Below are 25282 nucleotides of genomic sequence, written 5' to 3' on the forward strand. Positions count from 1 at the left end.
AAGCTGCCAGTGATTTGATGCTGTTCAACAGTGCAATTTATGATGGCTTTTTAATTTAGTTAATGCAGATAAAGGGGCTCTGCTGACTTGCCTGTCTATTAATATCACATATCTGTATATGTTTTATGATTAATTATTCTGTTTCCTGGAAACAAATGTTAAACCGAGACATTGAGTTCTTTAAGAACTGAGAATTATTTTGAAAGGATACTACCCAGGATGGGTATTTCAGAGAGAATTGTTTTCTCATTTTTGATTCAAAGCTTTCTGAGGAAAGCAGCTGTGGCTAAGAACTAGCTTCCTGCAGAACGCTTCTGTCTCTGCACTGCATCTCCAGTAATATTTTGTTTATTCTAGCGAAGGATGAAAGATTTCCAGCTGGTCAGCATGGTTAGAAGAGACTTGAGACCTGATTCTTGGTTCTTCAGCTTTCTGGTGGGTTTTATAGTAATTTTTATAATTTGAGTATTTGAGATAATGTTAGTGCTTTATATTAATGTTACAAAACATCCTTTCCAACAGGTCGTTAGTCTGTCCAGAAGTCTCTTAGCCTTTGCAGCCCTTGCCAAGAATCAGACTTCTAAAGGTTAGTGTTTTTATCAGCACTTCTGTATGTTTTCACAAGCAATATTCAAAACAGAGAAACAATGCATAAAAAAGGTGTCCAGTGGCAGAAACGAAGGTAAAGAGACTTTTTCCAGTACCCTATTTTGTGCCTGAAATTGTATTTGCATAGCTAAGTATTTGCTTGGCTAACTGACATTTCTGTCTCAAGTCAGCTAAGTAGTGCTAGTCTTTGTGCCACTGTCACCGCAAACAAAACAGATAATTTTGTGCTGGCAAATTGCATCTGCAAATGCAGAAGCTGGTAGGAGCTGGGAAGTGGAGATAAAATTATGGGGGTTGCCCAGGCAGGATTTGTAAATGTCTGGGGATGCTGCAAGTGTATGTGGCACAGAAGTGGGTCAGAGGCTGGAGTCTGTCTGTTTCTCCACATTGTGTCTTTCTCCAGGTTTTGCTCCTCTCACAATCGAGACCTCAAGACACATGTACGAATATGTGGCCACTGCTTTGGACTGGTGGCATGCAGACAGATACTGTGAACAACGCTTTGCTCAGTTGCTTTTTGAACCCCGAGGCAGTGAGCAAGCTTCCTTCAGCAAACTGCTGCAGTCCCAGCACATCAGAGGGTCTGTCTGGCTGAATGAGAGGGACGGTGTCCTGCGCAAGCCCAAACGGAGGTGTGAGTATCAGTGGGCTTGGGCTCTTTGAAGGCGTGTTCACTGCTGGATCTTTTTCATCCTGAAAAATTAATTTGACTGGAAAAGCTACAACTCCATTTTTATTGTCACTGTGGTACCACATAGGACCTCCAGTCACAAGCTGGGACTGGCAGTGTGGACAACAGTGACCCCAGCACATCAGCTGCCTGGTCACTGTGGAGGTTTTTTAACACATCGCAACAGAAGGGAGTTGCAAAGGGGCTTGACTGTTCTGTCCTCCCTGTAGGGCAGGTCTGGCTTTCCTCAGCCTCACTAGTTGTGACCTGCGGGTCCCACAGGGTGATGGTGCCAGGGACAGGACCAGGAGGGCGGGTATCACCCGGCAGCAGGGCACCGCACGGCAGATGCCTCCAAGGTGTTATTTGACTATGGTCTTGGTTGCTATAGCATGGGGTGCTTGGGAATGTGCTGTTCCTTCCAGATCCATTGTTTGCAATCCTATTTGCTAGAAACCTAAGTTTCTGTAAATGACACTTGCTGAAATGATGCAGTCTCAGCTTGCCTGAGATCCCCTCCAGGCACAGGCGCAGGGGAAGCCTTGCTGCGTGCTTGCACCATGTCCTTGCCTACAGGGTCCACGAGTTCTTAGCTTGAGTAGGAAACAAATGAAAAGGATGGTTTCCTCCCAGTAGAAGACAAGCAGACTTTGGCTCATGCTTCTTCCTTTATGCCGGCTGAAATTTCTCCTTCTAGGGGACCACATTGTACCAGTCTTGGTATTCGGAGAAAAAACAGACACAAAATACGTGAAGGTGCTCTCTGACTTCCCAGCTCTGCCTGCTGTCACAGCCTGCGCACACCTCCAGTGGGACACCAGCACCCAGGAGATTGCTACTGTCTTCTCCTATGCTGTGCCAACTTTCATTAATGAGTTCCAGCTCCGCGGCTTTGTCGACGAGGAAGGTTTTGTTCGGTTCGCTCTCATAGTCCACGGGCACCATTCCCCATACCTGCCCATGTTCCGTGCCGACAGACAGTGGCATCACTTCTGCGTGACCTGGCAGCAGGAAAATGGGACCTGGGCCATCTACGCTGATGGTAAAAGGAGGGCGTCTGCCAGCGGTCTGTGTGCTGCGGGGCCGTCTGCCCCCCAGGCCATCTATGGCCAGGGGACGTTCATAATTGGGCAGGATCAAGATTCCCTGGGGGGCACCTTCAAGGAGAAGGAGTCCTTCAGTGGGAACATCACTGACTTGCACATCTGGCAGAAGGTCCTCAGCGCGGAGCAGATTGAGAAAGTTCGGTCGTGCTCGGTGGTAGAGCAAGACCTTGTGTTTGAGTGGAGCTCCAACGCTCTGGAGGTTGAAAGCTCCGTTCAGGAGGTGACTGTGCAGTTCCTTTGCCCAGGTGAGTCTTGCTCCCCTTCGCTGCTTCAGCTCCCACCTGCCGCGGGGGTCAGCACGCAGGGACGGCCCAAGAAGCAATCCTTAGAGAGGGAATTCGGTGCAGTTTGTGGAATGATGCTTCTCTTTTGGGAAGGGAAGCACAAGCGGATTCAGAGCTGGACTGAGCGGTTTCCAAATTGTACTTAAAGGCACAGTTGTCACTAAAGCATTGGTCATTGCAGACCTCTGCAGTGACCCTCGCAAAGACGGCTCAAATGTGCTGGGCTAATTGCAGGCTTTCCTCCTCCTGAGAGAAACGGCTGACTGGTCAGTGATGGCGTTTGCTGCGGTTTGCACACCAGTGCTTTGGTGCTCTGCTGGGAGCAGGGATCTGTCCTCAGCCAGCCCAGCATGACATTACCAATAAATCACAAACTCAGGACCTGGCACTGCCACCTCCTCCGGGTTCCTCTGGAGAGACCAGGCTCATCGATGGCAGATTCTGAGCCCAGTCCCTGCTCTGGCTCAGCCATGGGGTTGCGTAAGGAGCAGTTTGCAGCTTTTGTTTTCAGCAGGGTGTGTGTGTTGCTTGCAGGAAACATGCTGCCTGCCGGGGGATGGCATGTCCCTGGGGAACATGAACCTTCTGTTTGTGTGTTTCCACAGGGCCTGTTGAGGAATGCCGAGTTTTTGAAGTTGGCAGCAGTGGATTCAGTTACGCATCTTGTTTGCAGTCTTTGCCTTTTATCTGCCGCTACAGAAAGGGTACAGCATCTGGTCTTTATTTATTTTTTACTTCCACGGCATTCACTCCTGGAGGTCCTAGCTAGGATGATGGCCAGTCATGGGGAGGCCTCATGTCTGCCCTGAAGACATTGCATACAAAACATGGTGTAGCCGTGACTTTGCTTCAGTTGCATGCACTCAGGTTATTTTGCTATTCTGCAGTTATTCAGTGCTTGCACATGTAACACGGCTTCTGGATGCGATGCTGTAGAGTCCCTCCCTATCCAGGCATCTCCAGACTCGCTTGCCAGGGAGACATGGGGAGGAGGCAGAAAATAAGTGTTAGACTGTCTCTCCAGATGCGATCTTGTACTAGAAGTGAAATACAGCTGTGAAATCTCTTTGTCCTGGCTGTCCTGCCACCCACCACTTGAGGACCATTCTGCAGGCTTTGAACATGACACATGTTAACCACATTGCTAGACGCCAGAGCCATGGTTGTGCTTTTTGTTTTATTCCCAGATGCATACTGGCAACTGAAAAAAGCTCAGCTGGAATCCAGCCATTCGCTCGTTGGTCGTGTGAACACACTTGCAGAGAGGACGGCGGTGAGTCCTGCAGCCCCACGCGGCAGCTGACAGCGGGAGCAGGCAGGATATGCTGGGGTGGACTTGCTGGCACCTGCTGGTGCTTGAGATCACTTTGCCAGCAGTTGTGCCTGTGGCCTTTTCTGTTGGAGAGTGTGGCCAACACAACTGTAACTCGTGCTGTGATCAAACAAGGAAAGTGTTGCTTCAGGTTGACTCCTGTCATTGAGGTTGAGGGGCTGCACAAGAGAGTTCAAAATGTCAGGGCAGATCTCCTTGCCCTAAGATACGCCTGGTTGGCCAGGCAGATGTCCTCACAGCAGCGAGGGCGTGAGGGGCATTGCCAAGGCATAGCTGATGATCAGGCAGAATCAGAGCTCTTTGCTGAACTCAAACGTCTTTTCCATGGCAGATTCTTGAGAACGTCTTCACAAGTGATGCCCAAGACATGAACCTCTCTGTTGCTCTTGGTGCCCTTGATGTCTTGGCAACTGTTCTGAGAGAACAAGAGACACCCGTGCTGGAGTCGTCTGACCTCCTTGTGGTGCTTCGGTTACTAAAGCAAGTTTCTGATGTGGAAGTCCAGGAGGGAGAGGACCTGGAGATGCTGGAGCAGCTGGGCCAGTATTACATGGAAGTGACTGAGTTGATCTTGGAACAGCAGAACATTGAAACATGGTCATCAGTCAGCCAGGTATCAGTGTCACAAGCAGTCTGGCCACATCTGTTGATCTTGTGTGTGCGGCTCCTTGGCCTGCGGTACGACCACAGGCTGAGGACCTGTCCTGGCATGGTCACATGTAGCCTTTCTGGCCGTATTCTGGAGCTTGTGAAGATGCTGCAAGCCTGGACATGGAGCCTGTTTGCGAGCTCAGCTGAGGGCCGGCTGCCTGCAAACAAATGTGGTGCCTTCCTTGGAAACCCCTCCAGTGGTTGTCTCAGCTCTCTTCAAACATCTCCCTTTGTCAGATTGGATTTACAGGGTTACACACAGCTGGCAGATTCCCGGTGCTCTGTAGATTCCCTGCTCCCACATCCCGCGGTCTCTGGCAGGGCGATGCCCTTCGCTTTGTAGTTTGTTGTATTTTCTGTGGGTGGGCTGCCAAGGAGCTATCTGTCATCGCCCCCCACGCTGACCAAAACACTGTCAGGCTTTGTGTGAGTGACTTCCATCATCCCACCCCCGCCAGAATTTTCTCCTTTGGCTTCTTCCCTTCTCACATGGGTCTTTTGTGTCTGTTGTCTGGCCCGTACTCCCCACCTGTCTCTGGGAAATGGGCAACAGTGTCTGGCCTGGCCAGTGCTCCAGGAACCAAGCCAGGGACCTCCAGAGACGAAAGGATGCTGAATAGTTCAAGTTTACCTCATCGCTTAGAGTTGTTTAGGTCTCCGTGGCCACAATTACTCAGAGCTTCCCGATAGTGGCATAAAACCAGCTCTGGCGCAGCATAGCTGGTGCAGCAGATGTATCTGTTGAAGGAGAAGGGGTTGAGTTTCTGTGCTACAGGGGTGGCACTTGTGCTGCCCGGCACACACAGGACCCTGAGCGGCGGGGCCGGTCACCTGCTGCCCTTCCGGCAGTGGATTCTATTTCGGAGTGAAACCTTCTCCAGGAAGAGAGGAAGGTTGTTCTACAGCTTTGCAAAAATCAGGAATCAGGTGTGAAAAATCAGTACTTTTTTTACAGAGGCTTATTTTGTTAGTTATTTCCATGCTGGTTTAGTGACTTTTTATAAAGACCAGCAAGTTTCCCTCATTGCCAGTCTTGTCTCTGTTGCTGAAGGAACTGGGAACATTCTTTATTGAAGAAATCAAAGAAAAGCAAAACAGAAGCCTTGAGTCCCAACTTCTCTTTTTCTGCCAAAGACCAAGCATTTAAGAAAACCCTTGTGAGCTGTGGGAGGTGTGAGCTGGTGATGCGGGTGCTGATTTCTGTTGCTCTCTCTGTGTCCGCAGGTTATCGGAGGGCCCATGGCTGTTGTTGAGCTCTGCGACAGAATGGTGTCACACTTAGCCCCGCTGCTGACCGCGGGGAGGACAAAGATCACGATCCGGCACAGGAGTGTCGGTGAGCGTCACTGGCAGAGCTCGGGGAGGGCACCTCACTGGGGCCCAGCTCAGTCAGCCCGGCTGGTTCCCAGTCCGGTCCTGGCACCTCTGCACCTCTGGCTCATCTCTCGTTAACACTACGGCTTTCTCCCCATTTCCTTCGTACGAAGTGTCACAGCGTGGGGGACATCTCTCACATTGTGAATTGTAAGAGACCTTTGGGCACAGGAGACAACCTGAGCCCAGATGCACACGATTTGTGCTGAAAGGGATCTGTGTGCTGCTGCTATGAGTCTTGGCTGCAGTTATAACGTCCTCGTGGTACTTTGCTGTGGCAGTAGGTCTGGAGGAAGGCTGAACCCTGGGTGGGTGCCTGATTTTACCCCTCCACAGGGCTGGAGGTCAGGAAGCTGGAGCTGAACAGGCAGGAGCTGGGCAGTGAGACATACCTGGTCCAGAGCCGTGAGAAAGGCGGGCATGACCTCATCGAAGTTCCCACAGAAGAGCTGCAAAGACTGAAAGCCAGAGGTGGGTTGTGACGCCTGTGCTTCGCTGGGTCTCCCCGTGGCACTTCTGCAGCATCATCCTTGATGGCAGGAACGGCTTACCTGCACACGTGCAGTCTGCAGAAGTGTGAGGAGGAGATGCCCGTGGTGAAAGGGAGCTGGGCTCTAGGGGAAGGATAATCTGCAGCCCCTCTACAGGCACAGCCTGGAGCTGTGGGTGCCCTGGACCCTCAGTATCACCCCCAGACTGGAGAGCGGTGCTGAAGCATGGGCCGCTCAGAACTGTCCCGTGTGCTTGTTCCCGTCCTCAAATGCCCTCTCTGTCCAGGTCTGCGCAGAGTCATGGTGAAATACATGTGGTTCGGCTACGGCTCCCTGCAGCGGTCCCTGTCTGGCACTAGCGGGAGCGCTGTCGTCCAGGACGTGGCTGCCTCTGATGGAGGACAGAAGTGAGTGGAACAGAACCCCCCTGCACCCCAGGGCTTCCCCCTTGGCACCACAGGATAATTAATTTCCAAGTCTACGTTGGGTCCCAGTGAGGTTGGGGTCACCTCTGCCCTGCTCCAGCCATCCCGTTGCTCCTTGTCTCCTGCTTTCTTCAATATTTGTCTGGTGACCAGACAACACAAAGGGGAGTCGGTGCTTTGTGGAGGCAGCGGCCCACGGCCCGAGCTGTGCGCTGGGGCTGCCGGTGTGCGCTGGGGCTGCCCCTGTGCCGTGGTGCTCGGGGTGGCTCTTGGGCGTGTGGCTGCTGCCCGTGCGGCCACCCGCTGTGCCGGAGCCGCGCTGCTCCCCGGGGCGCTCTCTAAACACTAGGTGGGGATGGCAGCCCGCACAGCTCCACAAGTGGCTTGGAATCTCTCCACTTGTATAGCGCGAGATCTGTTTTCTGAGCACATCTCGAGGTTCCTGTGCTTTCCCTCGCAGGTACCTGGGCACCACGGTGGGCACTGCTGTGATCTCGTCCACTCTGCTCAGCGACTACCAGGAGATCAGCATGTCTGTGCGCTACCGCCTGCAGCACCGTGTCCAGGTAGCCTGCGAGGGGGCTCTGCTTCCCCCAGCAGTGGCACAGTCATAGAATCATTTGGGTTGGAAAAGACCTTTAAGATCATTGAGTCCAACCGTAAACCTGACACTACGCAAGTCCACCGCTTCCAGGGATGGTGACTCCACCGCTGCCCTGGGCAGCCTGGTCCAATGCTTGATAACCCTTTCACTGGAGAAATTTCCCTTATATCCAATCTAAACCTGCCCTGGTGCAACCTGAGGCTGTTTCTTCTTGTCTTAACACTTGTTACTTGGGAAAAGGGACTGACACCCACCTCGCCACAAGCTCCTTTCAGGTCGTTGTGGAGAGCGCTGAGGTCTCTCTCAGCCTCGCAGGCTGTGCCCAGCCTTCGCTGCAGGGCCCCAGAGCCCTTGGGCGTAGGGCTGTCCCCTGCCTTGGCTCCTGCCCCCAGGGAGGTGTTCGTCCCGTGCTGACAGACCTTGTTGCAGCCCAGGAGATAAACTGCATCCATCTGCGCACAGTACGTGCACGGGTGGGTAATTTCTTCTCCCTCTGCCCGCAGGACCTGCCTGACAAGCTGGTGGGGCCCATCTGTGCCTTCTGGAACTTCAGCCTCAGGTGCCTTGTTTCAGTTCTGGTCCCCAGATTTATGACCTTTTACTTCCACTGCAAAACCAAACATAACAATATAAATATAACGGTAAGAGTAGGGATCTGGAATTCTTGGCCTGGTTTGCATGCTGGCATCCTCTGCTGGAATAGAGCTTTCTCTGGGGAAGATTTCCTTTGGAAAAGTCACTCACAAGCAAGTGACCTTTAATGAGGTATATACAACTAAAATGGAAAGCCCTAGTTAATTATGGTAGTTCCCTGCAACAAAGAAGGTTTAAGATATATGGCTCAACAGACATGCAGGACTCCCAGCCTCATAAATAGTGCTTGACACCAAGATGTGTTTTTGCCGAATGTTGCCGCAGCGAGAGCACTGAGACTGTGATATATTATGGATTGGTAATCAAGTCATTCAAGTGCAAAAAAACTCCCTAGAGGCACAGTCTTGTAAGAGGCATGGATCACTTTGGGGAAGGCGGGAAGAGGGTATTTTTGGAAGCAGCTGGTTGCTGCAGAAGCAGTTCCACCAGCCCTGCTCTGGATCGGATCATCCCTCGGTACCGGGGCAGTGCTGCGTGGTGAGGACAGGGCTGACCCGCTGCAGCCGTGGTCCCTGCACAGGGAGCCGGCATCCGGAGCTTTGGCAGCTGCCCGTGCAGCGGGGAGCAGCCAGCTGAGCCAGGCCGTCTCGTCCTGAAAACCAAGGGTCTGGTGGAACCGCACAGGGCACGTGGCAGGCCAGGCTGACAGAGGGGATTGGATATGGATATATGGATATATGGACATATATGGATATATGGACATATATGGATATATGTCCAGCGATGCTCTTGGTCAATGTGCTGTAAAAGGAGCTCTTCCCAGAGCCATGCAATTACTGCATTCTGTTTAAAGCAGTGATGGCTGAACTGTGCTTTTTAATGCAGACATTGACACTAGACTTATTTTCTTGTGCATGTCTGATGGATAAAGCCGATCTGCAGAAACACAGGATGACCCAAAGGAAGGTCCATATGAAGAGCTGTCTCTGATGTCCTCTTCCTCATCTCAACTCTGCTGCTTCTGAGAGAATGAAGTTCCCTTAATGCCTTGGCTTTCTGTTGAAGCGGATGGTAATTTCCATGTATTTTCCATTTTTTTGCTGCATGTTAGCCCAGATGCTGGTGGGATGTGGTCCACAGCCGGCTGCCATGTGGTGACATCTCTCCCAGACTCCACTGCCTGTTTTTGCAACCACACCACGAATTTTGCTGTGCTGCTGCAGGTGTACGAGATGCAGGTAAGCAGGGAGCCTGTCTCTGCTGATCTGCGGGGTGCATGCCAGAACTGCAAGCAGTCTGTGCTTAATTTTGGCGGTTTTGTGTCTTCTGTTGTTTCATGGTTGGAGCAGAGGACCACCAAGGAGGAGCTCACACTGCAGACCTTGACTTTTATTGGATGTGGAGTTTCTTTCTGTGCCTTGATTGTTACCTTCATTTTATTCTTGGCAGTTGGGTAAGAAAAGTCCAGACACTTGTAGCCTTCTCTGCTAGTAAGAACATGTGCACCCTTTCCTTTGGCTGCAGCTGAGACCTTCCTCTATCCTCCCTCAGTGTCCCCAAGAGCGAACGAACAACCGTGCACAAGAACCTGATCTTTGCGTTAGCTGCAGCAGAAGCTCTGCTCATGTTCAGCGGATTAGCCAAGACCAGCCAGGTAAGCTCACCACAAAGTGCCTGTTCAGCCCGCAGGACCAGGCCCACTGCAGCATTATTGTCAGAGCAAACAGACAAAAGGGTCATTCCTTTTATTAATGTTTCATTAATTACCTGTAACTTGCATCTAGGAAAGAGCTGTGTCTCTTTGTTTGGAGATATGCATATCTGCATTGTGCAATCTGTCAGGAACATTCATCTCTTTATTCTGACAGTTTATGACAAAAAAATTCTTCAGGAAATTTAAGTAGTTGTAAAACAGCAACACACAGTTCTGTCCCTTTCTGTGTCCTCTTCTGCATTGTGGGGCTGGTTCAAGAGCTCTGAGATGAGACCTGCAGGGAAAGTCCAAGAACTGCAGGAAAAGATGCCATCAGTTCCCTCTTCTGTGGTTTGAGATGGTCACAAGATGAAATGAGTGTGAGCTGCAGTAGCTGGGCTATTCATGTGCTGCAATTTCAAGTACTCTTCCTGATGCTTGTGGATGTTGAATACATTTCTGCACGTTCTGCAGCATAATTTGCAGATGACTCTTCCTCCTGAGCTCACCCACTCAGGAGCTCCCAGCAGACTCCTCGCGAAGCAGCACGTCATTTCTTTTCTCTGTAGATGCTGTGTTTCGCCGTCACTGCCTTCCTCCACCTCTTCTTCATGGCAGCCTTCTCCTGGATGCTGGTGGAGGGGCTTCTCCTGTGGAGCAAAGTGGTTGCAGTCAACATGAGTGAAGACAGGAGAATGAAGTTCTACTATGTGACAGGCTGGGGTAGCTGCAGACTCCTCTGTGCTGGGGACTCAAAAAATGTGTCAATTTTTTCTCTAGCAAAAGTTTCAATAGGAGGGATTCCCTGGTAGTGGTGCTGAGTTACATGAATGTTTGGTTTGATTCCATTTGAGAGCCCAGTGCCACTGCTCTGTAACGGCTTTCTTACCTTTATGTGTCAAATTGTCGGTCTTAGAATGTAAGTTAAAAAGAAGTTCTGTTATTTTTCTAAAACCAAGAGTTCAATACAAAAAGATGGAGGAGGAGATTTATGGCAAGTTCTTGTTCTTGGAGAGCATTACTGCTGTCTGATAGTAATTAAAATATAAATATGTTCCTGACTAAGCACCCTTTATTCTGAGTGAGCCCTTGAGGGACATAGAACTCATTTGAATATGCTGAGTTTCATACCAAAGAGGAGCCTCTTTATGTCGGTGCTCCTTGCGAAACACCCACCTAGCTGGGCATTGGAGAACTGGTTAAAATATTTTGGATTGGTTTATGTCTTTGATTGTCCATTTTGTTAAAAAAGCAATCTGAGGAGTAAATTGCTTTGGTCAGGACTCAGGACTTGGAATGCTTTATACCTTGGAGAATGATGCTGACAGCGTATAAATCTGATCTTGCAGAGCCAGGACAGATTTCAGCTGCAGCAAATTGATGTTGCTCATGGGGTTTCAGAGGCTGGGCTGGCTTATGGTGGAGCGTGTCTGGTCACGGGCATTTTGAAGCAATTGTCTAGAGCGCGGCTGACCCGCGTGGGTCACCTCTGCTTTTCTGGGGGGTTAATCTGTGGTTTTTTTCTGCAGGCCTCCCAGTCGTTATTGTGGGTGTGACCCTTGCAACATCCTTTAACAAGTATGTGGCAGACAACCATTGCTGGCTGAATGTTCAGACCAACGTCATCTGGGCCTTTGTTGGGCCTGTCCTCTTCATCCTGGCCGTAAGTGCTCAAACCTGCCGGGATGGGTAGTTCCTTGTGTCCGGTTTTAGGAAAGCACCACAGAATCGGAGTGGTCGGCACTTCTCTAGCTAAGGTGCTTGCTTGCAGGGCTCATCATGCCTGCTGCTTTTGTAGGAGAATTTTTATTATGCTTTGTATATATGTTCACAACACAAATAAATCTCTTTAACGAAAGCAACTTTTTGATTTAAAAAAAAGAAAAAGTGCTTTGGGAAAATTTTGCTGACCAGTTCTTGTATTGGCTGTTAAATTAGGAATGTAGGTAAATGTGTGAGTTGGCTGTGACATTGCCTTAGGTAAAGGTCTGATTTTATATTGGAATATGTACGTCCTTGAAGCGCTATCAGTATCGTTAGACAGCATAGTAGCAGGAAAAGGTGCAATGTTTAAGGGGTTCAGAGTAGACACTTAACAGGGAAGACATTGTGTAGAAGTTTTGAGATAAGTTTTATGCATTTCATACATGTGTGGATAGCTTGATGAAGCATTTTATTCACTGCTTCCTCAGAGGTGATACATTTCTGCCCAACTTCTGACACTCAGTTATTGAGTTCCCAGCAGAAAAGTCTCACCCCACCGGAGCTGAGATTCCAGCAGGTTGTTGGGTTCAATGGCTCTTTGACAGGTGAACACCTTCGTGCTGTTCCGGGTGGTGGTGGTGACTGTGTCCAGCGCTCGCAGGAGATCCAAGATGCTGACGCCCAACAGCAGCCTGGAGAGCCAGATTGGAACACAGCTCTGGTGAGCAGGGAAGGGGCTGCTCTGGGTGTGAAATGGTGGAATTACTTTTAAGCTGAGAGGCTTTGCCGTGGCGAAGTGAAAGACCGTGAGTTGGGGGAGTCAGGGCAGAAAGGATTTTCTCCTCTGTGGTGACTGTGCATCACCCAGAGGTGATCTGTCTGCTCGGACGGCTGTACCACTGAGAACCCAGCCTGGGGAGCCCAGGACGCCGGGGAACTCCGTCTGCACTCGCACTCCTAAATCTCAACTCTGTGGGTCGGGAGACCCGTGGCGGTGCCTGCTGAAGTCAAAGCTCCGCTGGGCCTGTTGGCGTCACCGGGAGCAGCAGTCAGGGTCTGGGAATGGCTGGTGCGAGCGTCCCCATCGTCTGCGGTGGCGACAGCGTGCGTGAGAGCGCAGGTCACACCGCCGAGCCGTCTGCCCCTCCGATGCCATCGGCGCTGTGCTGTGAGCAGCTGGCGGGTGTGCAGACGTCCTGGGGAACAGACCACAGGGAACAGGGCGGCAGCTTGGCGTGTTCCAAGGAACCCAGGGACCCAACTGGGTGCCCAGTTTCCCTGGAATTTTATTGAGCTCTGAGCCGCAGAAGCAGCTCCTCCCCACTTCCCAGAACACTGCAGTTTGAAGGGGTCATCACCGAACTTGTCTCACACCCTTCCCATCCTTGGCGCTTGTGTGTGCCCCGCAGCAGGATGCCAGCCGTAGAGAGTGTAGGGGGTCTGGCTATTCACCGTCATAAAAAGCATTTTCTGTATGAGTTTGGGACTTGGTGGATTGAAAGTCGTGCTGGTGGGGATTACATACATGGGGAAAGGGGCGATGTGGACTTCTGTAATCAGTCAATATAGAGAGACCTCTAAAAAACTGCTGCTTGAGTCATTACTTTATCATCCTCTGTGAGTCTTTATTGTTATTAGCTGGCGCCGGATACCCCTGCTAGACACACATTGTTCCCCTGTATCATAAATAAATTTTCCCAAATTTACAGAAGCACAAAGATAGGGCATTGCTGGAGGGCAGGGTGACATCCATATGCTAATAAAACAAACACAGAAGCCATCCTTGTAGCAGAAATTGGGGAGAAAATAGCTGTTTTCTCATGGCTAAAGACGTCAAAGAGCTCTGTTCTTGCTAGCTTCCAGTGATAAATAAAGAGCAGAGCTGGAACAATGGGGGCTGGGAGATGAAATGTTTGGTTTTTCCCCTCTTAACTTGTTCTGTTTACCAAGAAATTGGTTTGCAAAGGAATTTGTTCCATAGCTACCATCTTGGGTGCCTCTTGGTGCACACATCGTCTGAAAGGCACTTGCTGGGAAGGAGAGCTGTCTCCAGCATGCAGGCAAGGAACGTTTCTTCAAAACTGCAAGATACAGGTGCTCCTAAAGCTGTGGAGCTCTTTCCAGGGCAGTTCCACCCGTGTGCCCTGTAACCTGGTGCAGGTGCCCCAGCCAGATCACGGCAAGACCCCGCGCAGGGTTTGCAGAGCCAGGCAGGATGTTTGTCAGGACACCCCTGGGCTCAGGGACACGGGACACAACAGGGACCCCCATGGAGTGCTGGCGGTGGGGAGGCGGGTGCCACCGCACGGCGTTTCAGCTTCGGAGTGTGCCTGGGTAACCCTGAGCTCTTCTTCCCGGCAGGGCCACGGCCAAGCCTGTCCTGGTGCTGCTGCCCGTGCTGGGGCTGACGTGGGTGTGTGGGGTCTTTGTCCACCTCAGCATCGTTTGGGCCTATGTCTTCATCGTGCTGAACTCCCTCCAGGTGAGTCCTGTGCCAGGTGGATCCTCACTTCACAGCCAAGCAGGTCTCTGTGGTTTCTTGTGCTTCAGTGCACTGACTTGCAAGACCTTGGGTGGGTCAGGTCATCTCCTTCAGCCTCTTCATTCCTCTTTAGGAATCATCTGGCTACATTTTTAAGGCTATTTGCTTGTACTGGTGTCTTCCAGGGACACATCCATGACTACTATACTTCAGAGTAGTGTTGTTAATATGTTAGTATTAATAGGGATCTCTATAGGGCACAAAGTAACCCTGGGGTGTAAAACAATACTTAATATTTGCTTCCAAGTTTACCGATTTCATCAAAAAAGTTTAAAACTTTAACCAGCCTGTATGTGGTTAGGAGAGCAAAGAAAATGGCATTAGTCACAGCAGCCAGGAGTGCTCAGTTCTGCACTGAGCTAGGACTGTTCCCAGGACCTTGAGATACCTGAAACTCAGGAACACACGGTGACAAAAAGTCCCAGAATATGTGCTTGCCACCTGCGATTCGAAGCATCAGCCCCTCGTTGGCAGAAGCTTTCCGCAGCTGGAGAGCAAGCAGCTGTAGATGGAGCTAGAGCAGCGCTGACACTGCTGCTGCCCGCGCAGGACAGGACCCTCCGGGCGGAGGGACCACGCGTGGGCTCGGTCCAGCACGAACAGCACACGGGGTACCCGCACAGACCACGCGTGGGCTCGGTCCAGCACGAACAGCGCCCGGGGTACCCGCACAGACCACGCGTGGGCTCGGTCCAGCACGAACAGCGCCTGGGGTACCCGCACAGACCACGCGTGGGCTCGGTCCAGCACGAACAGCGCCCGCGGTACCCGCACAGCCAGCCCTGGCACTTTGCATTGCAGATTCACAGAGATATTTTTCAGAGTGCCTTGCCCAGTGCTCGAGGACAAATCCTGCTCCAGGGGATCCAAGTCAAACCACTGGGATCCAAAGAGGTCCCCTTCCCCATATCCCTTTTTCGTTTGGATGCACTAGAGAACAGCTGCAGCTCTCTCAGATGGAGCGGCAGAGTTCGCAGGGCTTCCCTCTGGCACACTTGGCTGGTTTCAGCGTGGCGTTGGCCCAGCTCTCCAGCTCTCCAAGGGTGGATGCAGGCGTTAGCACCACGTGCACAAGCCGGGTGGTTGCTCCAGGGATGTTCTCCCTGTGGCTGGCGCTGGTCCAGCAGCCGGGTGCTGCTCACGCACATCCGTCGGCTCTCGGATGAGGATGTTCCAAGGCCAGACAAGGGCCGCCTCTCCCTGCTTCGGCTATTAAGGCTATCAGAAGGGTGGCAGGAGGCCTGTCCTAACTGTAATTAAATATAGCATCAGTTCTTCTTGGCTTTTCATGCCATGCTTAAGTTATTGAGCAGAAGAGAACTGCAGGCTCAGTGCTGTGAAGAAGTGCAGTGAGCAGAACTGAGAACAGCAGCAGCATCTTTTCATTCACAGATAAAACCAACATTTCTCAACTTGGGTGAACTCTGTGAAGTTAAGAGAACACAGGGACAAAGCTGTCCCATTTCAGCCCCTTTGCTGACTGTCTTGTGGATGGCCTTGGGATTGCCTTTCAGGCCAGCGTGCTACTTTGCGCGCGAGTCTTGTGCAGGAGAGTTTTGCTGCTGTGGTTGTTTGTTTGTTTGACTGCCTTCTGTTTATCTGTGGAAACCAAAGCCTGGCTTCAAGGTTACTCTGTGCGTCGACACCAAGCATGACAGCTTCTGCAGCCAGGCAGTGCAGGAATTCAGCCCAGGGACTGAAAAGCAACGTCGTACGGCTGTGCTGGTGGCTGCCTGCAGGCTGGCGAGCAGCGGCAGCACCGTCCCTGCAGCCCACGGTTTCCAAGGCAGCAGCGCCAACACCCTGCCAAGCACCCAGTGCCGGGCAGGGGTGCCCGCTGCTGAAAACCAGCGTAGGGAAGACTGGCTGGCTTCGTTGGAACTGGTAGAGCTGGAAGGGTGGTCCTGAGGCTGGCTGAGGGCAGGGGCTCGCAGAGCCACTCGCCCATCGCCAGTGAGGCGGGAGCAGGAGATGCCATTGCTGCCGGCTGGGGTGTGCGGAGCACGTCAGGACATGGGTGCTGGACAGACGGACACCAGGCAGGAGCATCCGTCCTGCTCTGTGGGTCTCGGCATCTTCTGTGCTCTCCCTGTGGCCACCCAGTGCCTTCCCCACTGTGACCAGGGAGCCGGGGCACCGCAGGCCCTGCCGGGAGAAGATGGCATGTAGGCAGGAGCGCAGAATGCAGGCAGGAGCACGGGCAGAGCTGCCTCCTCGAGCCGCGGCTCCACTTCCACACGCCGCTGCAGCTGGGCCTCCTCTCCCTCCCTGCTCTCCTCCCCGCAGCCTTGCTGCCCCCCTTCCCCATGCTCATCCAGAATGATTATTTCAAGGAAGACCTGCCTTGGCAGCCTGGCCAGAAATCTGGTCTGGGGGAGTGACCGGCATTGCTGGCTGAAGGACAGGTCATGGCCCGGCGCCAGGGTACTGCTACCATCGCGCCTGCCAAGAGCTCGCAGATGAAGAGCGAGGCTCATTGAAGACAAGATGGATGACTTTTCTTGTTGCGGCTGATTTATCTAGCTGCGATAACAAACACCCCACAGATATAACATAAATCTGGTGGGCCGGATAGGGCTGCCTTAAGGCCAAAACTGTAGGTCTGGAGCTGTAATTAGCCCCAGGCTGTGGCCTCCAGGCGATGCTCGCTGCGGGCACAGCCTGGGCACGAAGCTGTGGCCGAGCGTTTGGTCGCGGCAGAGCGTGTCGCTGCTCAGCGTGTCGCTGCTCGCTGGCCTCAGGGTGCGCACACCAGCGTGGGCTGGGCGAGCAGGGTGGCCGAGCCGGTGCTGCCGGAGCCCTGGGCGCAGGCAGAAAGGACTGTGCAGACTGGGGTGAGCAAAGCCTCTGGGTGCGTGCCCTGCTGAATTCGGGTCAGAGGGTCCCGTTGACACTGTGGTCTGTCTCTGCGTGGGACACAGGAGCTGTCCCTGGCATCCTGCTGCACGTGGTCCGTGGGTGACTGGCGAAAGCCCCCCCAGGTCTGTGCTCGGTGGGAAGGGAGGTCTGCTTCCCAGATTTCAGTTCCTCTAGCAATCAGTTCCTGGTGGTTTCTGCTTCTGAGAGCTGAAGGTGTTTCCTGGGGGATTTTGCATGCACCAGTGAATGGGAGTACAGGAGAGCTTTGGGCTCAGGAAGCCGAGTGCCCAGTGAGAGATGCCCACTCCCCGCCGATGAAATGGGGGGAGAGGAGAAGGAAGAGGGACTGGGGCAGGAACCATCTCTCCTTTGGATTCTCTGTGAAGAGCCTGGTCTCGAGCAGTCCCTGGCTGTGCCATGCCCCCCTTAGCCAGGGTCCTCACCCGTTCTGGTGCTCATCAAACTCGTTTCCTCCCAAGTAACAAAAACCAGCTGCACATCTCTAACCCTTCCTGTGCTCTCTCCTTTGCAGGGCCTGTACATATTCCTGGTCTATGCCATCTATAACAGCGAGGTAAGTGATGGCCCTGGCTGGGGCTCACTCACTCATCACAGCAACTGTTCATTAGCAGTCAAGGGGTAGCTGGGGTTGTGGTAGGTACAACAGCCAGCATAACCCCGACTGTGCTACTAGAACAGTGGTGGCTTTTTCTCCATGACTTGCTGGCAGATCTCTTGGTCCGCTAGAGCTCCTGTGGCCCTGTCTAATGTCCTTGCTCTGCTCCAGGTGAGGAATGCCATCCAGAGGATGAAGGACAAGAAGAAAGCACTCTCCTTCACAGTAAGTTGCAAGGAAGCCCTGGTGCCCCCGTTGTTCATCTTGCACCACCAGAGGAGGGCCCTAGATGTATATGTGGACTCCTTTGAGGAGATGATCTTGGAAAGAAGTCTTATTTTTCTTGTCTTGTGTAGAGAGCCTGGCAGAGGCTGTCTCCCCTCTGTGCAGTCCTGTTGGACAATGCAGGCCCAAAGATAATCTACTCTGCCAGGCAGCAGCCTGCTGCGCCGGAGTGGGATGAGAGTTAAGGTCCCAGGGGCCACAGTGCAGATGAAATAAATCTTTACAGTTGGACCAGGATCTAGCAAAGACTCATGTTGCAATTTTCACTGTCCTGTATCGCTTCCCTGTCATTACAGAACTGCTCTCATCCCATCAACTACTTATCAAGTCCCAGAAACACAACGTCCTGGGAGACGGGGAAACAGAGTCCTTCTGCAGCTGAGGGCGCCTCGTCGAGCCCTGGGCAGAAAGACCCTCCGGTGAAGAACATCACCAACAGAGGTAAAGAGGGTTGTCATTGCTCTTGCCTCAGACTCTGATGAGACCACAGTAAAATGTTATTCCCGAGGCTTGAATTTTAGTGCAAATTCATTTGGCACTGTGCTGACTCATTTGTACACTGTGCCTGTGTGAGTGCTTGGGGTCTGGTGCTGCAAAGGCAGGACAGGGTGAAGGATTCCGGGGAAGGCAGGGACCATGTGCATGTGGATCTCCGAGGGGTCAGGGAATCCTGCAGGCTGGCTGGGCGCAGACATGGGGGTCTCATCACCATGTCACGCAGCATTGAATTCTCTTGAGACCAGAATCCATGTTTGTGTCTTAAAAGTGAGTTTTCTGGAGAAGGGCAGGCAAAAGTGGCAGTAGGAAAAAGGGCTTTTAGCTTCTGGGAAAACATGGTGTTGCATGGTCCAATCAATTTGTGGGTGCAATTATGCAGGTAATGTGTTTGGTCTCTTTGCTTCAGTGGGAGATATTAGGGGACACAAAACACTGACTTCTGGGTAAAGCTCTCTGGTCTCCAAACTCATTGTGCTGCTTCATCCCCTAGGAAATTTTGGAGCCAAAATTCCCATGGGGATTTCATCAATTATGTCACCCGAGAGACCGGTATGTAATGTCCTCTGTTACTCTTCCACCTTCAACCATACACAGAGCAGAGTAGTTAGGCAGGAACAGTGTCTGATGGTTCCAGTGCGGGGCTGGGACTGGGGACCCCTGGCAGTGTTACCAGCTCTGGCACAAATTCAGGGGTTTAGGTTCAGCAAGTCCCAGGAGCTGCCTGACTCCCCCGTCCTGTGTGCAGACTGCGGGTGACGCTGGCCCCCTCTGTCCCGGAGGGTCCAGGGGGTTGCCGAGTGTTGGTCAGAGACCAGGCAGCGCGGCAGCTCAGCACACGTGCTCTGCTCCTGGGGCCGGGGGCACACGGGAACAGAACAGGAGGAGCCGCTGAGTTTGAGCCAGTAAAGCACCAAGCAGAGGTCGGTATGGACCAAGGCAGGAGATTTCCCCCAGGGACAGCAGATTAAAATCGGGCAGCAGGGACTTGCTGTCCTGTGGTGGGCAAGTGGCATCTGCCCAGGGAGGGCAGGCAGGGCTGTGCTGCGTGCAGTGTGATGCAGAGCTCAGCAAGGTATGGCCTAAAGCAGGGAACAATTCAAATTTAACTACTCTTATACCACTTCCATCTCCCACTATTGAAATGATCATCAGTCCTTGTGCACTTGACATACAAGTGCTGTAATTTCCTCAGAATAAAATCCAACACTACTTTCATACGAGTCTCTCACTGAAGGATCTCTCTCTCCCTCTCTAATATTTATCCTTTGAAAACCTGTGTCACGTAGACAGCTCTTATTTATCCAATAGATAATACTTCTATAGCTGGCATATCGTTTTGAAGCCACTCAATAAAATCCATATTTTCATCTCTCATGATTTATATTGTGGTTAATGCCATTCTCCCCTCATGCTGAATGCCGACCAGGATGCATTCGCAGGTGATGCTTTTCTCAGCCAGCCAGGTGCTGGCTGTGTAAACCGGGACCAGGGCTAAGCTCCTGGCACCAGATACGAGACGTGGGCCAAAGGGATTAGCCAGGGGCAGGGGTTCCCTGAGCCACGGAGCACCAGGAGGCGGCAGATCCTCTAAATGCCAAGGCTGTGGCATTTACCAGCAGGCAAAGACAGAAAGCACTTTCTTCCGTGTGAGGGTCACTAAGGACTTAGCTGTATCTTTTGCTGCTTAAACATTGCATTTTTAACGTACTTGTTTCCTTTCTAACTAAGATGGATGCAGCGAAAGGCGAGGCCGATGCCAGTGCCTGCTGGGGAGGGGGGACACGTCCCCACTGCCGTTCTGTGCTGGGGCAGCACGGCTCTCGGTGTCCCTCGGCATCACTTGAGCCCCGGCCGATCCCCCCAGCCCCATCCTCCCCGCAGAGGTGGCTGGTGCGGCTGTGCCCCAGGTGGGGCTCCCCGCAATGGGTGCTGCTTTCTGTGCTCCTTAGTTACATAAATCAGGGCTGTTTTTCCTGCTCCCTGGCGAAATGAGTCACGGCACTCACTGGAGGAGTGGTGAATTAAGAATGTCACTGGCAGCTGCACAATAGTTTGGATGAAGAGAAGATGCTACTTAAAAACGTTTGAAAACACTCAAAATGACAAAACAGTGGGCGAGTGAAGATACAAACACAGACGAGATGTTCTTTGTGTTTCAGCTTTTTTAAATGTTTTTTGGTGATGTTTATTGCTGTTGGGCTTGGAGCAGGAATTTCACACCTCAGAGCATTAGCCATCCCTTAAGCACAGGGTGCGTTTTTTTCCAGCCAGTACAGAGGAGAAAGTCTCTCTCCTCTTTTCCTGGATTTTCCTGTGGTCTCAGCACAGTGTCCAGGTCACCCCGAAAGGTGCAGCTGTGTGCTCTGCGAGGTGCCCATCCCCTGGGGACCGGGATGAAGGCTCAGGTTCCCGGCTGGGCAGTAGCTGGGTGGGAGGATGAGTGTGGTGCCGGGGGAGCCCTGCCTGGGGCAGGGGGTGCCAGCAGCGAGACAGTCAGACCTGTGCCTTCTGCTAACAAATGTTCTCCCCTCTTTCAGGCTGTAGAGCTGACAGCGTTCAAATCTTCAGGTAACATTTGCCTACACCATTTCCTTTAATCTTTATTACTGCTGGTACTGGTGTTTGTGGTTGCATGGCGGAGTGCTGCCCAGAGGGCAGGGGATTTTTGCTCAGGCTTTAGGAAGCGTTTTATTTCCAGACTGCCCTGGTGGCTGCAGTCCCAGCCAGGCTGTTGGGAGATCCGTGTCCCCCCCAAACAGCTGAGGGACAGAGGGGGCTATGGAGCCCTGGCAGCTCCGCCTGCGCTGCCGGTCCCGGGCAGCACCGGTGGCTCAGCCAAGGGTGCCCATCTTGGGGTACCCGCCTGGTTTCTCCTGTGTCTCTGCACCTTTCTTGCTGCCCCTCGGTGTCTGCAGCTTGCTGCACGCTGGCTCCCGCGCCCCTCTGTGCCCATCGCGGGCTGTGGTGGGCAGCGGGTACCTGCAGGTACCCAGTGCTCAGCTCTCCAGCTGCACATCCCAGCACGGCCGGTCCGCGGGGCGCAGCAGGAACCCGCGCACGCTGCTTGCCACGACCTGGGCCGTTTTGAGGGGTGGCAAGAGCTCTTTGCTGCCATGGAGTATTTTAGAGCAGCAGCTGCTGCAGAAGGCGCTGGCGGGTGTTCGCAGTGACTTGCTCCCAAAGAAGGGCAGCCAGGGAAGGTGGGGTGTTCAGATGGCGCTGGATTTATGAGCTTAAAAGCAGCCATTTAGCATCTTCTGTTTCAGGTTGTAGAAAGGCCAATGTCACCATGGAGGTGGGTAGAATTAAAACCAGAAATCCCTCCTAAGCCCCAGACCTCTGCTTGACTGCAGTGCTGGGGAGAGGCTGACCAGGCACAGCTCCCTGCTCCCCCCGACCTCCCTGCCTGGCTTTGGGCAAGTCACCAGCTCCTCTGGGCACAGGCGTAGCATGTTTAGCTTTATTTCTTTTTACCAACCACTGCTGAGTCCTCCCAGTACCCACCATACAGTCTCTGGATGGGGTCACTCAAGCAGGTAGTGCAGTGAAGAAGCAGCGGGGATGGATTGATATTATTTTTTCTGCATTGTTACATTTTCTTTTGTCAAAGGAAGCAGTGCATTAGAAGGTTTCTGATTTTGCTCTACATTAAGTGTCTAAGCAGGGCATGCTTAGACTATTTTCAAGACGATGCCACCCAGCAGCATTGCAGCTTTCCTCCCCACAGTGGACACATGAGCGAGGCAGAAACGGTGGCATCTGGGAGTGAATGGGCTGCAGCATTTCAGGCGTAGGAGTGGGGTCTCAGAGGCAGCACGACTGCACCCAGCACATGCATTTGTGCTCTGTTCCCCCACACTCACCTTCACCTGCTCCTGCATATTTTAATCCAGCCACATCTGTAATTAAACTCCAGCTGTGCAAAGAGGCGGGTTGTTTAGTTTGGTTTTGTTTTCTAAGGTAAGCCCTCAGTGTATTTTTAAAAGCCTGGGTCTGCCCAGAGGATGGTGGGGATGCAGGGCTGTCCCCTCGCACGCCGGGGCTGCGGTAGGAGGAGGGGGTGCAGGGCAGCGCTGAGCACGGCCACCCCCGCTCGCACCCAGGGCCAGGGAGCCCTTGGCCGGGCAGCCCTTCAGCCTGGGGTGAAGGAGAAGATCTCCTTGAACCAGAAGAGCTCTCCTCTGCACACTTGTGGATGTGCAAGCTGGCGTGCGGCACAGCGCTGGTGCTGGCTATGCTGGTCCCGGGCGCCGGGCTCAAAGACAAGTGCTTCCAGCCATTGAAAAAAAACATAAAAGGCAATAATGCCCAGCTGTAGTAATGCCTGGAAGACCCCAGGGCAGCTCAGTGTTGAACAGGCTCCCGTCTTCACAGCTTGTTCAACAGAGCAAAATGTGGTGCAGCTCTTGGGGAAAACAGCTGCCGGGGGCAGCAAACCATAAACCTGTGTGTGTGGTGGTGAACGGGAGACAAATCATTTCAACACAGCCCCGCTTCCCCTCTCCTATTGGTTTTCTCCCAAAATACTTTATGGAAAAGAGATATATTTTGCCCCAGGTATCATTCTTTTAAAATTTCCAGCTAGCTCTAATGGAACTGGTGCTGTCCCAGCAGCCAGCTGGAGGAGGCTCATGCAGAGACCCCGAGGAGCCGCAGCCCCGCGGGGAGCGGGTGGGTGGGAGAGCGCTGGAGCCCGGGCGCGGGTGGGAGACTCGCGGCTTGAGTGACTTGGCGGCGATTGCCCAGGAAAGCTGTGCTGGATCTGGGGTGGGATCTGCCTCCTCTCTGCTCAGCGCCTCAGCCGTGCTGGATCTGGGGTGGGATCTGCCTCCTCTCTGCTCCAGCGCCTCAGCCGTGCTGGATCTGGGGTGGGATCTGCCTCCTCTCTGCTCCAGCGCCTCAGCCGTGCTGGATCTGGGGTGGGATCTGCCTCCTCTCTGCTCCAGCGCCTCAGCCGTGCTGGATCTGGGGTGGGATCTGCCTCCTCTCTGCTCCAGCGCCTCAGCCGTGCTCCGCGGGCACCGCGCTGGCTGCAGGCGCGGGCAGCAGCAGTGGGTCGGGGGGGTGGGATGGGCTCCCCACGGTGCCTCAACACGTGTGGGGACGAGGACAGATAAAATGCAGGTAAATACCAGGCCAGTTTCTGAACCACAGAAATGAGGACTTTTGCAGTGTGGCTGTGGCTGGGCGGCAGGCGCGGGCTCCCTCGCCACCCCCAGTATTAGGGCTCCCCCCACGAAGACTCATCCGCTCGGAGAGGCCGCACTTTTCCGCAGTAATGAGCTCCAGCCCAGCTGTACAAAGCTGCGTGTTGCCGCGAACACGCTGCCCGGATTCATTACACCCTTTATGTAAGCAGGGGATGGCCGGGGGGGGTTCACATATTTGCACTAACAATAAGTACCGTCTTCCTTGTCTTGGCAAACAAGAGCTCCAAGAGGCCTCCACATCCTCCATCTCTTCAAGCGATGGCTGCTTTGTTTCCCCACAATAATTTCATTATTCTGTCTGAATACATTTATATGTTGCTAAGCCACACATAGCAACATGGATCTTGTCTCCATGGCCCAGCCTTTCTGTGATCAATATTGAGTAATTCTGCAACTGTCGCCATACCGTGTTAAATATGATTGGGTTTAAAATAATAAGGAAATTATGAGTCTTTGGCATTCAAAGCCAGTGAAGCACCTGAGTGTTGTGGGCACTCGGAGAAATGCAGACCCCCACGCCAACCCCTGCGGTGGGATCGCCGCTGCCGGCCGTGCCACGGTCCTTCCGACGGGCAGAGGTACCTCGTGCCCTGATGGAAGGAGGTGCAGCCCATGCAACATCTGTGCTGTCTGCCACAGTAGCACTGATATTTTCATTAAATCCCATTTAAACCTCAGTCTCCAGCACTCTCAGAGCGTGGCGCTGTGCACAGTGTGCTAATTGCTGAGCAGGGGGAAGAAGAGGTTTCCTTATAGCCCCAGTCCTGTGCACAGAGGCTGCTTTGGCTCGCTGCCATAAGAACCAAATTTCAGAGACTCCTAAAGGGGCAAGGGGGGCCATGGGGTGGCAGAGCCGCATCAGCAAAGGCAGGGCTGGCTGTGCCCCGTCCTACATGCTCGTCCGACAGCAGGTCTGGGCTGTGCTTTCTCGCGGTGTGCTGGGGGACCCCAGTGGTGCACCTGCTGTCCCGGGAGGGACCCCCGCCCTCCCCGCTGCCAGCACAGCTGACACCGTCTCTCTTTTGCTTTAGGTTTCTGAGAGCGAGTTTCTGGGTGACGGGCCCTCGTGCCGTGGCTGATCCAGCAGCCGGGAGGACGGCAGGTCGCAGGACGTGGCTCCCGTGCGGAGGGCTGGCCCAGCCCGGGCAGAGCTGCTGGCGCTGCGCTCCCTCCCAGCAGCATGTGCGGACAAACCAGGGCAGGACTGGGGCAGCGTGGGGTCTCACGGGCTTCATCTGCAGCTGGAGCCTGCCCTGCTGCCCTCCAGGGATGGTAACCAATGGGCAGGTGCTGAGGAACGCAGCGGCTGGCTTCAATCCCTCGCTAACGCAGCTGCCTTCAATAACTGCTTCTGCCATGTAGGACAGAACTCTCCCTGCTCCTCCCAGGGCTCCCCCGGCCGGCGTGGTCCCTCTCCAGCTGGGGTTGTTTTCTCTTCCTCCATTCTTTGCGTCCAACTGGTTCTCTGTTATGTCCCTAGTGTTTAGGGAACATCAAATGTGTCAGAGTTTTTGCTGATTATGATGACAGTAAATGCTGATTTTAAAGGCAACCTTCCCTTCTTGTTGTATCCTTGTTGTATCCTTGTTGTATCCTTCCCTCCTTCCAGCCACAGAGCGGGCTTATGCGGCACTTGACACGGCTGAGCACAGGGGAGGGTGGTGTGGTCGCAGTGCAGGGGACAGGATGGGGACAGGGGGCAGAATGGGGACAGGACAGCGCACGTGCCCGTGT

General features: G+C 53.1%; 1 protein-coding gene across 1 annotated transcript; it reads left to right on the forward strand.

Moving 5' to 3' along the window:
* Positions 1–387: 387 nt before the first annotated feature.
* On the forward strand, positions 388–24657 carry ADGRD2 (adhesion G protein-coupled receptor D2). Its single transcript, XM_065648581.1, has 25 exons — positions 388–447; positions 523–586; positions 1013–1243; positions 1977–2630; positions 3275–3373; positions 3857–3942; positions 4334–4615; positions 5878–5989; positions 6364–6498; positions 6805–6925; positions 7404–7509; positions 8051–8106; positions 9253–9379; positions 9491–9594; positions 9693–9795; positions 10404–10557; positions 11364–11497; positions 12144–12259; positions 13900–14020; positions 17472–17513; positions 17727–17780; positions 18137–18281; positions 18829–18887; positions 20876–20906; positions 24580–24657. The coding sequence occupies exons 1-25, from the start codon at positions 388–390 to the stop codon at positions 24585–24587; spliced, it is 3204 nt and encodes a 1067-aa protein (XP_065504653.1). The 3' UTR covers positions 24588–24657.
* Positions 24658–25282: the final 625 nt, after the last annotated feature.

Source organism: Caloenas nicobarica, chromosome 19 (assembly GCF_036013445.1).
Source record: "Caloenas nicobarica isolate bCalNic1 chromosome 19, bCalNic1.hap1, whole genome shotgun sequence".
Classification (NCBI taxonomy): domain Eukaryota; kingdom Metazoa; phylum Chordata; class Aves; order Columbiformes; family Columbidae; genus Caloenas; species Caloenas nicobarica.